This window comes from Lates calcarifer, linkage group LG5 (genome assembly GCF_001640805.2).
Source record: "Lates calcarifer isolate ASB-BC8 linkage group LG5, TLL_Latcal_v3, whole genome shotgun sequence".
Lineage (NCBI taxonomy): Eukaryota > Metazoa > Chordata > Actinopteri > Centropomidae > Lates > Lates calcarifer.
In genome coordinates, this window is record NC_066837.1 from 25,701,413 (window position 1) to 25,719,055 (window position 17,643).

The 17,643-nt window shown below is 42.2% G+C and overlaps 1 protein-coding gene across 1 annotated transcript; it reads right to left on the reverse strand.

Annotated features, from left to right (window-relative positions):
- Window positions 1–2,915: 2,915 nt before the first annotated feature.
- LOC108900156 (reticulon-4 receptor-like 2) lies at window positions 2,916–6,871 on the reverse strand. The gene is given in 5 exon segments (XM_018701039.2): window positions 2,916–4,919; window positions 5,113–5,346; window positions 5,503–5,729; window positions 6,367–6,474; window positions 6,477–6,871. Coding segments are annotated over 5 exon segments (1,518 nt in total). The 5' UTR covers window positions 6,565–6,871; the 3' UTR covers window positions 2,916–4,058.
- Window positions 6,872–17,643: the final 10,772 nt, after the last annotated feature.

The following is a 17,643-nucleotide window of genomic DNA, read 5'->3' on the forward strand; positions in this document are numbered from 1 at the left end:
ATGCAGCGATTCCTATTGTGTCTGGCCGTTGAGAGACATGGATGTCAACCAATCAAACCCACACTGTTTATATGTACTCTACGAAGAAGGTGCGTCATGGAATTTTCTGCCACACAGAAGCATGGAGACCAATGGGAATGTGAAGGATGAGCTGTCTGATGTGCTTGTTTCATCCTTATATAGGCATGGCAAGTAGTGAGTCCACGGAGTGAGCTCTGTGCCACAGAGTGTGATCTGTGTATGAGTGTGTGTGTGTGTGTGTGTGTGTGTGTGTGTGTGTGTGTGTGTGTGTGTGTGTGTACTGTGAGCCTGTGACTTTTGTATGTAAAAACTCTTTTTGCTGGTCTGTTTGCCCAGACTGAGGTCTGGTATAAACATATTGCTGGAAGATTTATGCCTCTCCTACTAAACTGTGCATGAGCAAAGTATACATTGTGCATTTACCTGCCTGCCCAATGACAGGATGCAAAGGTACCATGACAACAAGTCAAAGTCAAATGCCTCTTATTAACAGCCACATATTAACTCATTACAGCTCCTGGAGACCACCATTTTGGTCAGAGATTGGTGTCAATAGGACCAGGGGATGCATGCAACCCTTTAACTCCAGTGACAGAGGATGAAGCCAAAATGATTTTAAAATATCCATATGGAGCTACTTTCTACTTAATAAATAGTCCTAATGAAGGACAGTGAGGTGATCCAAAGTAACCTGGATATTGTTTCTGGAAATACAGCTTGCTAATGTGCTTTGCCATCCTAGCAGCATGGCTCTAGACGTGGCAATGTCAGTGTGTCGGTCAGCTGGTTCACCACTTTGATCCAGTACTAAGTGATTGTTTGCAGCCTCCAAAGGATGAATCCTAATGACTATGGTGATCCCCTGACTTCTTTTGTTGTGTCGACAGTAGGTCAATATTTCCGCTTTTCTTTTCGCTTTCTTGCCGGGAGCAGGTGGTGGTGATGGTGCTTTGCTGAGGGCTTCCACTATTGTTGCATTTACAATTAGAAAAATGGTTATAATACACCCTCTGAGCAGCATTACTTCTTCAGGGCAGTCTGGATGCTACAGTAATTCACTCTCAGAAAGTAATGAGACATGCCAGCCAGGGTGGGGTGAGCTGTTTAGCATGCTAACTTCAGTAGAAGAAGAGAAGTACAATAAAACAATAGAAGCAAAACATTATCGTTGTTTTCCACCACTAGAGACAGCTCCAAGTAAAGGAATGAAGTTTGATGCTGGTGCAGCCATGCTAATAATCATTATTAAAAAAAATCATCATTACCATTATTGCTGTTTTCTTGTGTTCTGTTTTCATCTCCATGCTTCCTGTCCTCTGTCTTTGCCAGTTGAATAGTTCATTGCTGAGAAAGCTGGACAACTGCCTGGAGGAGTTGCACAATGGCCACCGTGTCTGTGTGTCCACATATATGTGTGGGCAGGTGTGTATGTGTGCTTTGATTGCTTTGGGTGCTTGACTGGACAGGAGCCAAGACATAGAATGAAACACCCACACAAAATGAACATTTTGGTAAAACAAGTATGAATTTATTCATTCTTTATGCTGCATCGTCCAAGAACATCTGTTTTTTCTTTTACAGTAAAAATAAATAACAAATAAGCCAATCTGTCATATACATAATTATTATTTTTTTCTCAGATACAAAACATAGAACATGCACACTAACAGACTAAACAAGGAAACTGGGGAAAATGGTATAACTGGCACTTTGGTCGTCTGACAGTGACCTCACTGTCATGGCCACTGAAGAGCACCCGGGCTCAGTTTGACCTCCTCCACAAGACTCAATAAGAGACTGAACAGCAAGATGACACTGAATATTTCCCAAAATCACTCTTAATCAAGAGCTCAGTTGACAAAAAAAATATCCCAAAAAGGCAGTCATTTTCACAAACTGTCAACATCGGATAGAGTGAAAAAAAAAACAATCTAATCTTGTTGTTGTTTCTGTTGTAGCAGGGCTGACTGGCTTTGTGAGTGGATCTGTGCATATGTGTGCGTCACTAAAACTACCTCCTACTCTTTCACTCCTACTGCATCTTGGCCTTGCCCTCATCACCTCTATTGGAGCTAGAGACCCTCTCCTTCCATCCTTGCAGCGCCCTTGAGAGAAAGAAAGACAGTCATTGCTATACATCGGCACAACTATGGTATGTTGCTTCCCTCGATTCGATGTGGAAACCTGCTTTGAAAAAGGATGGATTAGCAAACACTGTTGAAGGAGAATGACTGGATGACTATATTTGGTCATTTCCTTCACACTGCTTCCGCTGCTCGCTCCAACCAGTTCTTCGCCTTACTTTTGCTGTCTCAGCATTAACAATTCCCAGCAGTTCTGACTTTAAAGCTGAATTCTCTATCACTTCACATCATCTCCATCAGTCTCTCAGCAAGTCAGTGTTTCAGTCTTAATTTGTCTCCTGCTCTCTCCGACTCTAGACTCTCTCATTGCTCTCTTGGTGTATTTACAAATCAGCCAATTTGCACCTCGTCTGGCCATCTGGCATCGCCAAACGATGAGTCAATGGAGTGACAAACCTACTGACGTATTTGCCTTTTGCAGTGTTGCCAGCTTGTGAATCCATTCATCCTAATTTATCCAGACATACACACACACACAGATGCCCATCACAACCAGAGCCAATCTGAGTGGCATCTAGCTGTGACATCAGGTCCATGTGGTCAGTCCTTTTAGTCTGCTGTAATCACGGTTTATTCACACAATGGCAATCTGCTACTTTTTTTCATTCATTTTGTCCCACATTTGTTGGTCGCTTTTGCTTTCGAAAAACAAAATGACCATGTAAAGCACCTTAAACACCCATTTTCAAATATCATCTGTAGTAAATCACCCCAAAGAAAAGTATGATAGACAGCATGATTCAGGAAATATTCAGTATATCTTTTTATCAAGATCTTCATCTGCATCCAAGTCAACAATCTTTACACATTATATCAATATGTCACAGAAAGACATCCAAAAACCAAAATCTCTGGCTTCCTGACAGGAAGCATTCATTTCCCTGTGGTTGTCGCAAACGACACCATATTTACTGAAAATGGTGGATGGTAATGGTGACTGGAACAACTACTGATGATTTATTACTTTTCTTCCTGCAGGTTGCTGCGTCTACGGCCAGCACTGTCTTTCATAATGTCTCACCGTTCTCTCACTGCTTCCTGTCTTATTGCTGCATGAATGTCGTCCCCCCTCCATTCTCCTTTTTTTCTCTTCCTCTTTCTAATCCTGTTTCATTAGAAACCTCTTCCCCTCCTCTCACTGTTCATTTTCCTTGTCACTCTTCCTTCTTCTTTGACATCCCTGCATTCTTCTCTCTCATTCCTTTCCCTCCCTCTCTCCCAGCTTCACAGTATATTTTCTTCTCTTCTCTCTCTCATAGTAAGTTCTTAGCCTCACTGCACATTGTGCTCTGTCCTGTAGAAGCACTAGCCTTCACAGTTTTCCTGGATAAAGATGAAAGTGATAGTGCTGGACCACAGATATCAGTTAGAACACTCACAGAATACATATCTATTTACATGACACTTTAAGTGGTTACAGTATTGTCATTACTGTGCACTGATTCTAACAGTAATTATAGTATTCGTAGCAGCCAGTTAATTGGATGCACTAATAGCACTAGTAGTTTTAACTAAGTTGAGGTGACAAAATTGACAACATCATTCACAACTGCTATCAAATCTTGTTGATATTAGAGATGGACTCAGCCCTGGTAGCCCTGATTGCAGGGAATCGTGATATCATACAGGTGAGACACACAAAGCCATACCTGTAGAGTATTGTAGATATATTTGACCTTAGCTGAAAAACTCTTAGCAGCCCTGAAAAGTGTTAAGCCCTGTAGGTGGTAGATTCAGAATCTAACCGTCCCCCTATCTCCATCGCTGTGCCTTGAGGATTGGCTTACAGCTAAGCAGGCAAAGGGGGTTTAGAGAGTCTAACAGGGGTCCTCATAGCCTTTAAAACAGGCTGGAAGGAATGGGGGATGGGGGAGGTGGTACTAAGAGTCTGATTCAGCCGAATAGCAGGTGGAGGTTGAGGCAGAGGGTGAAAACAGAAAGGGCTAGTAGTGAGAAGAGAGAAGGTGAGCAGGATGAGGGAGAGGAGGAAGAAGGAGGCAGGTCAAACTCAGGTGGACATTCAAGCTCGAAGCACCGCAGAGTGACACCTGAGTCCTCGTTGCCGTAGTTTGCCCAGTATTCTTCTGGGTCAAGTTTGGGCAGCGCCAGCTCTTCCTCCCCAAGCTCGTATTTGACTACTGAGGTGGTTGTGGATGGGCCTTTCCCATACAAACCAGCCTTGACAGTCTCTGAGGCTTTCTCAAAGACGCCTTTTGTGGAGGACTGGGGCTTGTTCTTGTGGAACCACCAGCGGGTCTTGGTGCTGAAGGTGGTGGTGGTGGAGCCAGCAATGGAACCTGGGTCGGGCAGGGGGCAGAGGGCGAAGTCCATCTCACGAAGGAAGCGAAGGTCCTGGCCACGACGGGTGGAGGGGGAGGCGCAGATCACCTCGGAGGAAGAGACGCGGGCCTCACGGAACCACTCCCACAGAGCGCGGGCCTCACAGCCGCAGGACCAGGGGTTAGCATTGAGGCGGAGGAACTCGATGCCCTGGGTGTCCCTCAGGGTCTGGCTGGGCAGCTCAGCCAGGGAGTTGTTAAAGAGGAAGAGCATGGTCAGACGGCCGAGGTCCCGGAAGGCGCGGCGGTTCACTTGCCTGATGCGGTTGTCGTGGAGAAGAAGGCGGTCGAGATTGACCAGGCCACGGAACACATTCTCTGAGAGGGTGCGGATACGATTGCCATGCAGGAAAAGCTGGCTCAGGTTGATGAGGTCAGAAAAGATGTCATCCTGCAGGAAGTGGAGATTATTCTCCTGTACAAGAGAAGAAAAAAATGAAAAGGGTTTAGCATGAGAAGAACAGACACTAGGTTTGGTAATATTTGTAACCGGACGTTTGTCATGCTGTGTGTATGTGCGTGTGTGGGTGGTTGCATGTGTGTGTAAGAGAATCCAACTATGTGTCAGTTATCTGCATGCTTTTGTTATGTCTCTCCAGTGCCCCTACCTGCAGATAGAGGAACTGCAGGCTGTAAAGCTTGTGGAAGATGTCATGGGGCAGGGCAGTGAGCCGGCAGCGGTGCATATGGAGGCTCTGGAGCTTCTCTAGGCCGCGGAAGGCTCCCCCCTCCAGCCTGTGGAGGTTAGGGTTGTCCCCCAGATCCAACTCCTCCAAGTCCCTCAGCTCACTGAAGGCCCCTGCCTCAATCCACGTGATGTTGTTGGAGAACAGCCACAGAACCTGATGAACACAAGGACGCAAAGGTGATTATTCTTCGTTGTGGATATTATGTAAAATTAAAAATGGAAAAACATTTAAAAGCGTGCTGGAATTTAACTCTTATATGTGTAAGAATTAAGAGACACCCTCCGCCTCCCTGCAAATGTTCCTTCCTACCTGAGTTCCGAAGCCAAAAGAGCCAACTCTAAGCTCCGTGATCCGGTTGTTCTGGAGGAACACGCGCTGGGACTCGTAGGGCACTCCGACCGGGACGGCGGTGAAGTTCTGCGCCTGGCAGCTCACAGTCATTGGAGTCGGGTAGCACACGCAAAGGTGCGGGCACGCCGATGCCGGACTCGGCTTGCCTAGGACCAGCCACACCACCAGCCAGAGGGAGAGTCCGCCTGGAGGAGAGCGGGAGAGAGGGAGAGGTGAGCGGGGAGCTGTCCGTGGTGCTGAAATCATCCGATACCAGCAAGCATACAACGGCATACAGAGTCCAAATAGGTAAATATTTACGCTCATTTTCAGCTGCATGTTAGCACGGTCTCTTTATTTTGGTATTATTGTATTTAAACTCTAGCGTTTTAGCTGTATTTGTCCCTAGAATAACATGATTAACATCTTCCAGCCTTATCTTTGGACAGTAAATGAAGTTTGCGCTTCAGCACTAGACTTGTACCGAGCATTACGCACAGCATTGTCGCTTAAGTGTTCGATCAAACCACTCTAAAACTATGTTTTAGTTAACAAAATAGTCTTATTCTGTTAAGCTTCACATCCAGCACACTCTATTTGACTATTACAAATCATAAAATAAGTAAATGTCTGACAGAACTTCTAAGTTTCCTTTCAGTTTCGTATCATCCATTGAATCATGTATCCATTTCGATGTTATATTCAGTAAATCAAAGAACTCAGATGAATCGTAGATTAAAAACTTGGAAGCTGTTGCACAAGTTCTACTGAAAAGCAAAATTAGCTCTAAGTCTATTATATTCAAAGAGTATCCAAAACCAAAGAAGACAGGGAGAAACTTACTTTTGCAGTTGCGCATGATGGAGCATCGTCGGCTCCGAGAATTCGAAGAGGTTTCCATCCTGAACCAAAGCCCAAAGCGAGTTAGCCTAATAGGACGAAGTAAAGCCTGCTATCTCCGCTGATGCCCTGGTTCCCGAGTCGGAGCGACTGAGAGTGTGCCGGTTGATGGCTACCAGTGTCCCATATATACTCAAGCATCCCGTTATTGCCTACGGCAGTGGGCACCGTGGAATCTCCTACGTCACCGATCCGGGGTCATGAATGAGTGAGGGCGGCAAGAAAAAACGGAAAGGGGAGGGGCCGACCGTCGGGGATTCTCTTGGAGAGCTCGTACGCGCGTAAAGGGCTGGTTGGAGACGTGCGCTCAGATTCTGTGAGAGGAGGAGACTGTTTCTCGACGCACATTGGAACGAGAGGGAGGGAGGGCGAGAGAGTGAAAGTAGAAACAGTGATGGGAAGGGGGGGAGCGAAGGCACGGTGCCCGGTAATGATGACTGGGTTCTGTGGAGGAGCGGAGGACGGGTAGGAGAAGAGCGCACAGCTCGTTTCCTGGCTGGCTCGCTCAGAGACCGTTATGGTCTGCTTCCGGCGCGTTGCAGCCAGACAGAGAGATACAGAGAAAGGCTTAGATGGTTCTGTCTTAGGAAAGGAGGATGCCCCCGAATTATGATTCAGCCACAAGAGAAAATTCGGTGCCAGGAGAGAGTCACTCAAAACAACCATGATTGAGTAGTATTTGTTGTGGAGGTGAACTACGACATGCTCCAGTCATGTTGTTTATACATTAATTATAGCTCCTGACAAAATTATTCTGATGATGGAGATATGAAATGGCACTGATTGGCTAAACAAGGCAACAGTGTTCAGATAGAAGTGTGCTTTTCTTTACTATTTAAGGACGTTTGGATCAGTTTAAACTAAATCTGTTGATGTAAATCAGGCTGTTGAAATGTAATTCCTCTGTCCTCTGTTTTTATTGCACTAGTTCAAATATTGTTAATTAGCTTCATAAATGGGGGGAAATGAGCTGGTAATGAAGCCAGAAAACAGAGAAACAGCAAAAGACAACAGATGCCTTAATATGCATGTCACTTCAAGTCTGTTTTGCTGTGTCTGTGCCTCAAGCTGTCGCAGCTTGTTTGACCACCAGCTGTAAGATAGCAAGTTATCATCAATTCTGACAATGTTACAGCGTGCTAAAGAAAACTGTCATTTGTCCTCTCACTTGATCAAATGATCAAACCAAATCTGATCACATTTTGTATATCTTTTTTCAGTATCAGTATAGTGCTTCCCAATGTAGTGCAGTTCAGTACCACTGCAGCATTCTCAAGCTGAATTGATACAAAAACAACTGAAGCTGTGAGCAAGGCTATGGTGTTGTATCACATCATAGGTGTCTGTGTGTTTCTTGTCACTCAGTGCATCATGTATATTGTTCAGTTATCTAGTGACTGTGATGGAAATCTGGGATCTGGTCAACTCATGACGACAGAGGTTTCAGGAAACTCAGCTGATGTCACAAGCAGAAGTATTTATTGAAGCTTGGCCAAGGATAACAGAGATGAGTGAAAAATGCCATTTCATTCTGAAAGGTTTCTTCCTGGTAGATTCTATTTAACCTTAGCCAACGTCATATTTACTGTTAATGTCCAAATACGGTTATTCTCTATGGACTTGCATTACATCCATACACCGAGGATTGTGTTGGCCATCTAATCCTAAACAATATCTTATGTCTTACCTTACCTCACGTTGTAATGTATATCCCTGTCCTACTCCCAAAGATGACAATGTGACTAACTGACCCTGACTGTGAGAGACTGATTTAATTAAAGATTTAATGTATGAAACTTCCTTCACAGTGACCATGTGGAGAACAAATTTATCTGGCAGCAGAGGAAGATGAGGGACCAGCAGCCAGTACTGTGCTACATAAATACCAAAAAGTCACTTTTTGCCATTTTGTGCAATTTTGAAACATCACAGGAAGTTGTACCCACGTTTAAAGCTTAGCAATGCAATGAACAAATATACAGTGCTACAGCACTATATATTGAATAGGATGGAAAAGTATAGAATAAGCTCTGACACTTCAGTAGTTCAAGAGTGGCTTTCAGTATGACATCAGCTCTTGGTTTGCTTTCCTGTTTCCCTTTGCTTAATGTACAGTATGACTCAATTCTACTTTAATTGATTATTGATTGATCTATGAGAGCCCTGACTTTGTAAATCATTTTACTTGCACAAAGAGCTAAATAAGGAGCTTCAAAGAGCTGTAAAAAAAATATGAACGTGAAGTTTTACAGCATAGTTTTTATGAAGATTTTCCTATTGGAACATTATACAAGCACCACTCTGAAATGAAATGAATAACCTTCACAGTAACATTAGAGAGGCTCCAGCTGTTTGAGCAGCAATAGAAGAGGTCAGAGTCGACCTTGGAGAATAATTCTGCTTTTTTTGTATGTCTGACATTGAAAATAAATGTAGACTGCTGCTGAGGCTGAGAGCCATGAGGAGGTAGACAACAGAAGCGCACCCATTCATAGAAACGCACAGGCGGCTCAACAGATGAGCGTATGAGGGAAGAAGTAGTCACACACAAGGGCGTATGCATGGCTGCACACATGCACTCATATCAACACGCGTACTGTACAGTGCACGCACACACCGTTTGTATACACACACACAGTCTACATTCTGCACAAAGCCAACTGAGCCACAGGCATGATAAACAAATGAGTAATAGAGGGGATCCATTACACGGTGTGTGTTGTTATTCCCTCACACCTCCTGCTTTGTCCTTTTCTGGACTTGTGGACGCACACAGAGCTTTAGTGCCCACTGTCCATCCGGGACCGACACCTCACAGGCTTCCCCTTCACACAAACCCACAGTACCAGCTGTGTAAGTGTGTGTGTGTGTGTGTCAGTGTTTGACTGTTCATGTGTGTATGCATGCCTGCCTGCTGAGGCACAACTTTGTCTAAATGCCACCGCGGAGTGTCAGTCAATCAGTGTTGTGCCAGTCACCCACACAGCAGGTTTGCGGTACTGTGTGTAGGCACTGTCTCCTCAATGAGTATGATGATCGCTACGTCGTGTTTGTGTAATCCCCACACAGAAACAAACCAAGGCTTCCCCGGCCCGTACCGACTCCAGCACATCTGCCAGCCCGTCTCCCTGTCCGTCTGCACGTCTGTCTTTATCTGTCCCCCTGTCTCCAGCTTTATTCAGTGTCTGCTTGGCTTTTATCCATGGTTAGTTACCAACTGAGGAGTGCGTCACTGCACCTACCAGCACGACGTGCTGTTATCCTGCTCTCCGTGGTGTCAGACACCCTGAAATAAACTGATTCACTTTCAATCAGCTGATCCTCCTGGACTTATCACTACAGGTGTGGCTGCGCAATTCTCTCCTGTGTGACGTCAACGGCATCACACCATAACACTGATAGCAAGTCGGAGTGGATGTAGGTAAGGGCGATGGGATACTGTAGAGGTGTGTCTGTTGCCAAGGTAACAACACACATCCCCCTGCTCTCAGACCTGTGATGAAGATATTCAACATAGGCAATATCTTCCTGTTATTGAACTGCAGCGCTGTTTTGTACAATTCACAATTGGTTAAAACCAATCACCTCACTTGCTTGTCTTTGTTAACATCCTGGAGAGGTATCGATTGAATGAGGATGAGTCGTGAGGGAGGAAGACTTTTACATGGTTCATCCCATTAATGAACTCAAAAGACTGCATTTGCATGCACAACTTGTACACTCAGTGTATTTGTGTCCCATAGGGGGATGCTAATGAGGAGGTATGAGAGACACATGAGGATGTGCACGTATCCCCCCCAGTGGTTACAACAGACAGTGTGATGTGCATCAAGTAAAAGACTGATATAGACACAGATTTGAAGACACAGATAAACAGCGTAGTGTCATGCACATAAACAGTGAAACAATGAAAACCACGACATGTACTTCTGGAAGGTGACTCAACATGTCTGATTGTTTTGTAGCAAAACTATCTAACATGTTGCTCACTGGCACGGTCTGTCTCCCTTTCACTCTCTCACACACGCATTCACAGAGGCAGTGGCATCTTTCAGCGTCTGTCCAACTGTCACCGACAAAGATGCTCGTGCTATTCTTTCCTGCCTTGCACACCTCCCCTCTCTTACATTGCTTTTCTCTTTGTCTTCCAGAGCTCCCTCCCTTTTTTTTTGTTGTCGGTATCTGTCATTTGTTCTGTCCCTTGGCGTCACCACTTCCGCTTAACCATATACTGCTGCTTTCTCTCCACACGCTGGCACACAGTCTGCAGCACAATGGATAGTGGAGTGGCATGTAATTAGTTTTTTCTTCTTATAAGGCAACTGGTTTTTGAGTTGATAAAATGCTAGACAGCCATTTAGGAAGAGCGTCATCACTATTGTGTTAATATTTTTAACATCTTTTATTAAGTCAAATATTCTATACGTTTAAGTTCAAAAAGTTTGCAATTAACAGTGAATTCTCTTAATCTTATAAAATTAGGAAAATATATAGTAATTCATGCTCGATGTCTTTATTTGCACAGGAAAATTAGAATATATTACTGGATAGTTTTGTATTAGCTGCTGCCTAAGAATTTATTTGGAGTACTTTACAGGGCCACACTAACCAGTTATGGAGCCCAGGGGCAAAACTGACCTGTGAGCCCTTATTAACATCTTCTCATTTTTTGTGCATTGCAAATATACTCTGTTGCCTTTAAAGGAAGACTCCACTGATTTTACACAATAAGCTTAGTTTACTCATTATGAGGAGTGCTATATTCCACGTATGCAAACAGCTGAGTAGTGTCTTCTATAGTGCTAGAGGAGATTTGTCAAGTTTAAGAAAATAACCCTGATGACATCATCAAGATTATTTTTCCATTAAGCTTTGGCTTGGAGATAAATTAGCTTATAGCTGAAGGACTATGTTACAGACTGCAGACAGACAGTCTGTTACAGACTGTTTCCCACAAAACCCTAAGCTTCTTGGGACTGCAGTGCCAAATCTCTGAAGTACTTTATTAGTTAATGCCGGTTTCATTTTATTTTGCATACAAATATGCTAGGGTATTACTTAGGTCAACTTTTGCTGCATGCTTTTTTGAGAACACATTTTATTAAGAATATGCACCAAGTGAAGCATATTATTTATTAAAACAATGAAGACATTACTGTAACATTCAGGGCCTTAAGATTAGGTAAAAATACAGGCACCACCTTAAATGTGGTTTGTGGAGTTTCTTTTTAAACAAACAAGGTGTTAGGTACAAGTAGTGCAACAACATTTGCGTCAGGAGGAGGTTGGGATGGATGTATGAGTTAAGAAAACATAGGAGTGAAACTGTTGACCATTCCACAACCTTAACAGAGGTCCTCTAACCTTAAGGAAGCACATATTTAAAACTTAAACCACAATATTTTTCTAAACCTAACCAAATCATGACTGCTCCACAGCCTAAACCTACACCTTTATTATAGTTACCATGTCGACCAAGCACTGGCACGCCTGCCGCTGGTACAAACCTGTATGGTCATTCAGGTTGGAGTACTGGTTGAAACAAATAAATGTTCTAGTTATATTCATTGTTACTCACCAAAATACATTGTGTGTGTCCTAGCAATCTAAAAACTGTGTTGAGTGAGTTTCCTTCCTGCTACAAAAACAACTTTGTCCATGTTTGCATAGCATGAAACTAATGGCTGGGATGTGTTTTGTGTCTCCTGCATGCTTGTGTGTGTCTTTGTGCACATGCATGATACAAACAAAACAGGGACCCACTTGTGAAATCATTGCTACTAAAATCACTGGTGGTCAGAAGCTCTACCACACAGATTTAAGCCCCCTGTAATTTAATCTCTAATATATAAACAGTACTACTTTACCGTATAAATTTGCAATAACCATCAATGATTTAACACATTGTGAACATTGAGCCTTTTGGCTCCCTGATGGTCTGTGCCCTGGGACAGTTGGTAATCCAGCTTTGCTATAGAAAGTGTGTTTTTCTGTAATTCAGACTGAAAATAATGTAATTGTTTAGGTCTTTTACTCAAACTACAATTATGGTCAGTTTGAGAGCAGAGGTTGTACATGCCCAGAAGAACAGAAGGGAAGTGTACAGAGTAGCTACTGTGAACCTAATAAATGCTGGTCTCACTCCCAATTTATGAATAAGGTCTGAAAATATCATCCTTTGTACTGACAGATATAAAGTGTTCAAAGAGAGTTAGGGAAGAAGTCCTTTATGAAATGGTCCTCTGAAAAGGCCATTCAACAAGATGGAAGCAGGATCCACGCTGCTTTCTTTGGTCAACACAACTTCCTGTCCTCCCCTTTCATCTCCAGCAGAACAATTGTATAACACTCAGCCATATGTGTTTGCATGTGTTCAGATCAATATTGTCCACTCTCCCTCCTCCTCCTCCTCCAGCCCTCCCTCATTCACTCGCTTGCTCACTCGCACGTTCCATTTTTCTCTTCAGAGCTGATCTGCTAAGTCTCCACTCACTTTTTCCTCTTGCAATTACCAAAAACACGAAAGCATTTTCCACTCAGGACATCTATCTATCTATCTATACAATGAATGCCCTTTCTCTTAAAGCATGGGAAGAAAAGAAAAAGTAAAGTCTTTGCACATGAACAGTGTATTTTACAGCTGATCCTTCAGCCATGAGGGTCACAAACTCCTCTGGCCTCAGAGAGAGAAGAGATCATTTTATCCTGGAATGATTCCTGCAGTGAGAAATATTTTTCACAGCAGAGGCTTTAGTGCTTTTCTTATCATGCCATGAGCACATACACTCTTCCCTCTGTGTAGCCTTTTCCTGTATCTACAGGGAGTTGGTGATTACTACGCCTGTGTTTGATCAGGATCTTGCACAGAGGACAGATAATCAGCCAGGTTATATTTTCTACATTGAATCAAATAATAATTTTGCTAATCTTTTCTCTCTGTTGCAGTGTTTGATCTGCTCTGGGTCCATGTCTCTCAGGCCAGTTTGATTCAGCTCTCCAAAGCTTTATTGGTTTGATTATAGTGCTGCCAAAGCACACTGTTGATGCTAGATTAAGTTCACATATAAATTCTCCTTCCCAACTCCTTTTCTCACGTCTTTCACACCAACACACTTCATGTTATCATCTCCTCCAAACATTATCTGTGAATGTTTCACCTGTGTGTGCGTATGTGTCTATGTCTGCAAATACATTCTCTTATTAGCATTTAATCCCCAGGTGCAATGTCTTTTTCACTCTGTCTCTTTCAATTAAATCTAATTAAACCAAGTTTTTAACATGAGTGTTCTGTAATAACATTGCCAAATCAATTATGTACCAACTACTCATTGAAAACAAAAGCTCATGGTTAGGAAGTATTACCATTAGGAGGAAAGTAAATGATCCTGAATTAGTAACAGCCACTTTGGAACAGAATTGCTGATTGGGGCCATGAAATGCTTTGCATCACATGAAAATGAAGGTGATGAGAAGAGTAACACATGAGATCTATGATCTATGACTGTGACTTGATCAGGTCTTTCCCTTCACCAGCACAATAGGTGCCTGTATAATACAATAAAACAGACAATGAGAGGTAAGGAGGACAAAATATAAAGAAAAGACAGGACAGACCTACCACCATCCACACACACAGCACATCTTAAGCTCAAAGTAAGGAGCAAGTCCTGTAGACAAATGTCAGTGATATGATGCACAGAGACCAAGAAGAATCCCACGACTGGGCTTCCAACCACCACTTTAAAAAAAAAAAAAAAAAAAAAAAAAAACACATCACAACAATAAAATCTTGACAGAGCTAATTCAGGACACTTTCTGCAATATTTAGAAGGTGGATTAAAGGTGAACAGGTGTTTCTGTAGGATCTTACAGATTGACCAAACATTTTCTATCTGTCTTATTGTTATTTGAGGTCAGGCAATGTTAATAACCTCAATATTTTTTCAGTTTTTACCAAGGCACTCCACATTTAAAGACTGAAACAGCCTAATGTACAGAACTAAGTGTGTCAGAATTCATTTGGAGAGAATTTTGGACACAACAATTACACATTCAATTATGATAGTTTAATTTTTGGTACTAACAGGATATTCCACCTTGTGTTGTTCCTGACTTCCATCAGGAATGCTTTCCCATCCCCAGAATACCACAGCTTTAAATATTTCTACACATTAGGCTGCATGCACAGTCTAATATGAATTACAAACAAACATTTAGCTTGACTTAAAAGTGAGAGATGCTTATATTCTGTAACATTATGAAGATTAAAGCTATGCAGGATTCTAATTTATAGAATCATTGTCAACAGTGCTATCAGTAAGATCAGCAGAGTAGAAACCATTAGGTATGTCATACTTTATATTCTTTCACTCAAAACAGATTTCTAAATCCATCCCAGTCAGACAAAAACCAATAAACATACAGTCAACATCAGCTGTAAAAATGCTGCAGTAAACAGTATTAGACTGAAGTGACAAGGAAGACATAAATATCAATTCTATTTCTTAAAAGTATGATTATCCTCTTTCCAATAAAAAATTAATGAGTTAAGTTTAATCATATATATATATATATACAGTATATTTTAATATGTAAAGCCAAGGAATAAAGAAAAGATGGAACAAATATCATTAGGATTAATGACTGTGTGCTATAAATAGGTGCAGATCTGCCCAGATGTCTTGCCACTGAGTGAGCTTTGTCCACCTTTCTTGATGTGGCCACAAATTGTTGAGCACCTTGGGAGTACTGGTGTTTGTGTTGCTTTTGACCCTCCTTTGTTTTTGCTGTCGCTCTGTTGACATTACAGTTTATGGTCCAAGCGCAGCGACATGAAGGCAAGTCTCAAAGCTCTTTTATTTGTGTTGTGTTTGTGTGTTCTTCTGCACAAAGGGGTGGCAGTCAATGCCAATCACACCGTACTCTGCAAGCTTCAACAGACATCTCACTATACCTTTAACCTCTCACCAGCAGCTTCTTTGTCTTTTGTGTGTCTCCTACGCTATCACCAGGGCTGACTTGGTATCCCAAGGAGAGTTAGTTCCAAATGTTGCATTGTGACCAGGACAATCTGCACACACAACCAGTGGTTTATCTTACGCTGCAACCAGCACAGCTTCACTGTGTGTTGTCCACTCCTCATCTACCTCTGGGATGACATAAGCTTTCTGAATGTTTAACCATTTTGTCTTAGAGTTTCCAAACCAATGGTGTTACAGATCTCAAGAAATGGATTGCATTCGTTGCCGGTGGCAAAGCTAACTGCAGGGATAGAAATGTTAGAATGCCAAATGCTGTGAGTGCCATCAGTGCATTCTGTAATCATTCTCAATCTGTAAATGATAAATGGATTGCATTTATATAGCACTTTTTTAGTCATATTGACCACTCAAAGTGCTTTTGCCCAAGAATACTGTGGCATACAAACTGGAGGAGCCAGGGATCAAACTAATGGCCTTCTGATTAGTGGGCCACCCACTCTACCTCCTAAACCAAGGTCACCACTGCAGTCCAAATGAATACAGAAAACAAGTGTGAATGTGAGTGTGAATAACCCTGCGATGGACTGGCAATCTGTCCAGAGTCTATTCCAATGTCAGCTGGGATAGGCTCCAGCCCCCCCGCGACCCTTCCAGATAAGCGCTATAGTTAATGAATGGCTGGATGGATGGATAATGTCTGAATATAGGTTAATGAGTAGCTAACATTAGAAAGCCAGCTAAGAACACACAACATGTGAAGTTTAGAGAGCCCAGCAGTCACACTACTAAAAACTAACCAACTCCTAGCTGCAGCTATGCACTAAGCTAATATGTTCTGCACATGTCTGTACACTGAACACACAGAAACCAAACTGATATCAACCCTCCGTAGTGTTACTATCATCAGTAACTGTCAAGTCATTTTTTAAATTTTAAATCCCTGAAATCCCTTACGGTATTGGTTACTTAAAAAATTAGGAAACTCACATGACTATAAGGTGTTACTGTGTAATGCATTACCACCTAGTACTGCTCAACACATGCTTTGTAGCCATCTCAGCAGTTTTCTACATGAAATAAACATGTCATCTACCAGACATACATGTTTACTCTTGCATTTCTGTTTACACATTATAAACACACAGAACATAAGTACTAGTTGATTCAACCTATTGTTTTGACTGTTGTCATATCACACCACTACACCTACAGTAAGTCTGCAGGTAGCAGTGCCTTCTCCAAATGTGGCAACTGCCACAGACTCTGCAGACACAGCAGCAACTTGCAAGTACTTTTGCTTTTGTCTCTGACAGGACTATCATCTGAAAACTCAACACCAAACTTGTACATTACCCTGACTGCCAAATATAAATGTGGGCATTCATATCCAAGCTGTCAGACAGCATAAGCTCAAGGCTGGTATTTGTATCCTTAGTGGAAAAACTAACAAACTTTAAACCAGATTTCCAAACCCTGAATTTAGATCTAAACGCTGAGATGTGTTTGAAAGAAGGTAGTTTGTATGCAAGGCTGGATTACAAACCGTGAGAAGTGGGCATAGTGGCCCTCATGTGTCAGTTAGTTTCTTGTAAATTTAATACAAAATTTGTTAGGAAAATAAGCACCTGTAAGGCCCAAATTAACAGCACAGTAAAAGGTCTTAAAGTGGTCCTGCTTTACTATCTAACCTTAAGATCTGTAGTATCAGTGCTATCATTATTTCAGATTTGTTTTGCATATTCATGGTTTACTTTGTATTTAATCAACACATGCACACACAACAAATCTGTGGCCACGACATATTCCAGCACAAATTAGTTGTACACATTCTCCTACAAGGTATTCATGGTGTAGCACTTGGTTGTGCACACAAAAAGCAACAGAAATAGTCATGTGACAAATTAAAAAGAGAGCTTGACAGGAAATTTTAGTTTCTATGTAAATCTGTCATCTCCACACATCTGGCCAGTCACTGTGTGAAGTTTGCATTAATGTCAGATAGCCAGTTTCTGAATATACAAACATAAACAAAATGCAGTGGTTTCAAATACTGAACCTTAAACCAAATCTTAGCCGACAATCTTAAAGAATAACTTAAAACCTGACTTTGATCCTAAACCTCAACACTCCTAATTTCAATGATGAACTTTAACAATAAAACAGCCATGACTTAAATATATCTGAGAAATGACTCACTTAACTTTCAAAAACTTGTTTTCACTTTGGAGGTTTTTCATCA